The sequence below is a fragment of the Myotis brandtii genome, unplaced genomic scaffold (assembly GCF_000412655.1).
Source record: "Myotis brandtii unplaced genomic scaffold, ASM41265v1 scaffold463, whole genome shotgun sequence".
NCBI lineage: Eukaryota > Metazoa > Chordata > Mammalia > Chiroptera > Vespertilionidae > Myotis > Myotis brandtii.
The window spans coordinates 598,995-603,122 of NW_005367694.1; the positions used below are offsets into that span (position 1 = coordinate 598,995).

Sequence of the window (4,128 nt, forward strand, 5' to 3'; positions counted from 1 at the left end):
ACCTGCCCCTCTCCCCGTCGCCGGGGTAAGGGGGCCGGGCCGCACGGACCCCCTCGAGTGACAGCGCTGTGGTTCGCCCAGAGCTGATCTGGCTCCGACCCCCGGGGACCTGCCAGCCCGTGTCGCCATGTCCCTGGGGCCGAAGGCCTTTCTGGTGAAGAACCCTGTGAGGACGGAGTCGGCTCTCGCTCAGTGTTGAGGCTTTGACGCAGGCTTGGGGGGCGGGGGGTCACCCTCCGGCCGGCGGCCCCGCTGGCGGGACACAGGGTCCCAGCCTGCTCCACGGTCCTTGTTGTAATTTTTGGGAAGATTTGTAAAAACAAGTAAGAGCCACAAATAATCCCACCACCTAGCAGTGATGGCGAACCTTTTGAGCTCGGCGTGTCAGCATTTTGAAAAACCCTAACTTAACTCTGGTGCCACATATAGAAATTTTTTTATATTTGCAGCCATAGTAAAACAAAGACATATTTTTGATATTTATTTGATATATTTAAATGCCATTTAACAAAGAAAAATCAACCAAAAAAATGAGTTCGCATGTCACCTCTGACACACCCGTCATAGGTTCGCCATCACTGATAAGGCATCCCCTGCGCTGCAGAGCGTCCTGAACGACCCTGAACAGGCGCCCGTGGGTGTGGCCGGGGGAGATGATGGAGTCTCACCCCGCACTCGGGAGTGGGCGGCTCCCGGGAAGTGGGGGGCGGGGAGGGGGAATCCCTGCCCCGCGACAGCGAGGAGCAAGGATGAAGGTGGGACTGGCAGCAGGTGGAAGGCCGCTGCCCGGGAGGGGCCGCAGACTGGCGTTGGGGAGGTGGCTGCTGCTTCCGGCGGCTCTTCGTGTTGTCCTGCCGCCTGTGCTTACAGGGTTTTAGCAGGAGGAGTGGGCGTGCGCGTTCGGTTCCAGCGCTGACGAATGGGTTCCCCCTGGGAGTACAGTTGACGTTCGTCAGAGTCTGTCTGTCGGTAGCACTAATTTTTAAGATCAGTTATTGTCACGTCTCCTCCATTTCTACATTTCTCTTCTGACATGTGTCTTTGCACAGTTACCCACACGGTTTCAAGCTCTGAGCTGAATTGCTTCATTGGACTTAATTTCTACTGTATTTCAGTCCATAACTTTATTATATGTGTGTGTGTGTGTGTGTGTGTGTGTGTGTGTACACACATATATGTTTTGATTTCAGAGAGAGGAAGGGAGAGAGAAACATCAGTGATGAGAGAGAACCATCAATCGGCTGCCTCCTGCATGCCCCACACTGGGGATCGAGCCTGCAGCCCAGGCATGTGCCCTGACTGGGAATCGAACCGTGACCTCCTGGTTCATAGGTTGATGCTCAGCCACTGAGCCAGGCTGCCCCGGGATTTGCTGAAGTTTTTAAAAGTTCTGCTTCGTTCCTGGTTTTCTTCCATCCACAGTCACCCCTGAAGGGAAGCCCCCATGCAGAGTGCGCCCCCACTTCCTCATGGTGCCGGTCCCTTCCTGCTCTTGGCCCCCCACTTGCCTGGTGGGGGTCGCCCCCCGCCCCACGCCGTCTCCTTGCGGTGCCCGCAGCCTTGTCCCTGGCCCGCGATGACGCCTGGGTGACCCCCACCCCCACCCCAGGACAGTCCTCTTCAGCACCGTCCGCAAGCCCTGGGCTGACGTCATCCCCTGCAACTATGAGATGCAGCACACGCTCCGGGACCTGGTGCCGCTCAAGGCCTTCCTGCTGGCCGGGACGACCGTGACCATCGTGGAGGAGAAGGTGGGGTCCCCCTGGAGGCCGGTGCCCCTTCCTGTGCATTTTCTGTCCGGCCCAGCTCCCCAGTTTGCGTGGTCTCAGCTCCTTTCCAGAAAGACCCCAGCCGGTCCCAGCGTGGCCCATGTTCCCGCGCGGCCGCCTTGCTGTCCCCTAGATTCTCTCCTGGCCCATGGTGCCACCTCCTGTCGACAGTTCCTCGCATGCCAAGGGAAAAGGGGAGAAGGAGAAAGAGAAGAAAGAGAAAGAGGAGAAAGAGAAAGAGGAGAAAGACAAGAAAGGGAAAGATGGGAAAGACAAGGCCGCCAAAGGGGAGAAAGAGAAGGTACCCCTAGCCCTGGGCAGTGACCATGGGCACTGGGCACATCCCGGCCGGGCCCTGTCACCCTCCCAGCCTCTCCCCCCAGGAACAGAAGGGGACCAAGAAGAAGAGAGGGGTCTCTAAGGAGCTTCGCCAGGACCCCCCCATCCTGCGGGTGCTGGGCAGCGGCCTGGTGGTCCTGGAGCCCCTGCTGGCGGGGGATCCACTCGTGTCCACCCTGTGCACGTTTGGGGTGATCCGCACCTTGGAATCCGACAGGCTGACATTTCTCAGGGTACCGTGGGCCCCTGCCACACCCTCCCCACAGAAATAGTGCTGGGAAGCAAGGCCCGTGGGGCCAGGTCGTGGGAGGGTAGGGGTGGCAGGCTGGGGGAGGAGGCCCCAAGCCCCCTCAAGAAGCCCCAGCGTTGGCAAGGCTCCGGAAGGCATAGGACGGCCAGTGGGGTCGTGGTGCAAGGGGGCAGGTGGCCCCCTCCTCCCTAGGAGACCCTGCCCCGCCTCCGTGCCAGGAGAGGCCTGGCAGGGGAGAGCCGCCCACAAGACGCACTGGAATCTGCACCCCCCACTCTGTGAGCGTCTTATTTGGTGGTTCTTCTCTCAGGATTCTAAGACTAAGAAAGCTAAAAAAGGTAAGAGCCGATGATGGTGACCGAGGGCAGGGAGTCTGTACTGAGGACCTGTATTCACCCATCGGGGCTGCGATAACCGGGCACCATAGCCGGGCAGCTCATAAACAATAGGCATTTCTTTCTCGCAGCTTTGGAGCCAGGGAAGGCCAAGAACAAGATGCCAGCCTTGCCAGGTAAGGGCCTCTTCCTGGTTAACAGCCAGGCCCTTCTCATGTGTCCTCACCTGGTGCATGAATTTTCTCAATGAAAAAAAGTATAAGGTAAGTACACTTGTCCATGGATTAGGAGATTGAATATTAAGATGTCGGATTTTCTCAAATTGATCTGTAGAGTCAATGCCATTTCAGTCATAATCCTAGAGGGATTAAAAAAATAGAAATCAGCAATCTGATTATAAAATGCATATGAAAATGCAAAGGACATAGGGTCGGCAAAACAACTTTGAAAAAGCACAAAGAAAAAATAAATAAAATACATCATGGGGGCAGGGAGTTAGAAAAAGCACAAAAGGATTTATACTGCTGGACTTCAAGACCATGCAAATCTTGACTTGCGAGTGGTGATAGAGCTGTGGGGTGAGGTTGATCTTGAAATTATCTGTGCAAGCCTTATTTGGTGGTTCTTCTCTCAGGATTCTAATCTCAGGATTTTGTTTACATTTTTGCAAATCTCTTTAACACCTGGCTTAACGGAGGACGGTGGCAACACATGGCTGCCCCTGTGGTCCCTGGGAAGTGCTGAGGTGTGTGAGGAAGTCCAGCCTCACGTGGACATGTGCCTGGAAAGGAGGAGTGTAGTGTAGGCTTTCTGTTGACTGCGGGTATCCTCCTCTGACATTACATCAAATATGCCCGCTCGTAGGTTTGTGAGGGTCAGTTCAAGGTGAACGCTGAGTCTACGAAGGAATGTCTTCACAATCAACTGCATTAAAATCCTTTGGGCGACCCTGCATTTTGCACGGCTCTCACCCATGCACAGTTCCCAACACCAGACGTTGGGTTTTTGTAAAAACTGGATCACTGAGTTATGCCGATCTTCCAAGTGTGGACACATTTCACACAATTTCCAAAACATCACATTCCCCCGTCACCACCCCTATTAGGAGAGCAGTCCTGGGTGTTGGAAAACGAAGTTCATGGTGGCAGATACAATGTTCCAAAGTTCTGGTTTCTATTTGAAAGCTCTAGAGCTACAACTTTATTTATCAAAATGCTTTCAGTTGTTGTCCCTGAAGCGCCAGGTTTACTTCATTCACTTTTTAAAAGAAAATATCTACCAAATACTCGCGTCTGAATAGCACAGTCTTGTCAGTGCGGTGGTCCCTAGTGCAGCGTGACTTTTACACGGAGGCCGAGTCCGAGGCGGGCTCCCTCGGGACGCGAGGACGGGTTTGCGTTCGGGGCGTCAGGAGCCCGGCCAGGGAGGCCGAGAA

The 4,128-nt window shown here is 54.8% G+C and overlaps 1 protein-coding gene across 1 annotated transcript in view; it reads left to right on the plus strand.

Annotated features, from left to right (window-relative positions):
- LRRC43 (leucine rich repeat containing 43) overlaps positions 1-3,134 on the plus strand; it is an 18,130-nt gene extending 14,996 nt beyond the window's left edge. Inside the window, exons 12-15 of the mRNA XM_014547017.1 lie at positions 1,579-1,751; positions 1,903-2,070; positions 2,153-2,341; positions 2,825-3,134. Coding sequence (XP_014402503.1) covers positions 1,579-1,751; positions 1,903-2,070; positions 2,153-2,341; positions 2,825-2,989 — 695 coding nt within the window. The 3' untranslated portion in view covers positions 2,990-3,134. The remainder of the gene's footprint in view (positions 1-1,578; positions 1,752-1,902; positions 2,071-2,152; positions 2,342-2,824) is intronic.
- The last annotated feature ends 994 nt before the right edge of the window (positions 3,135-4,128 follow it).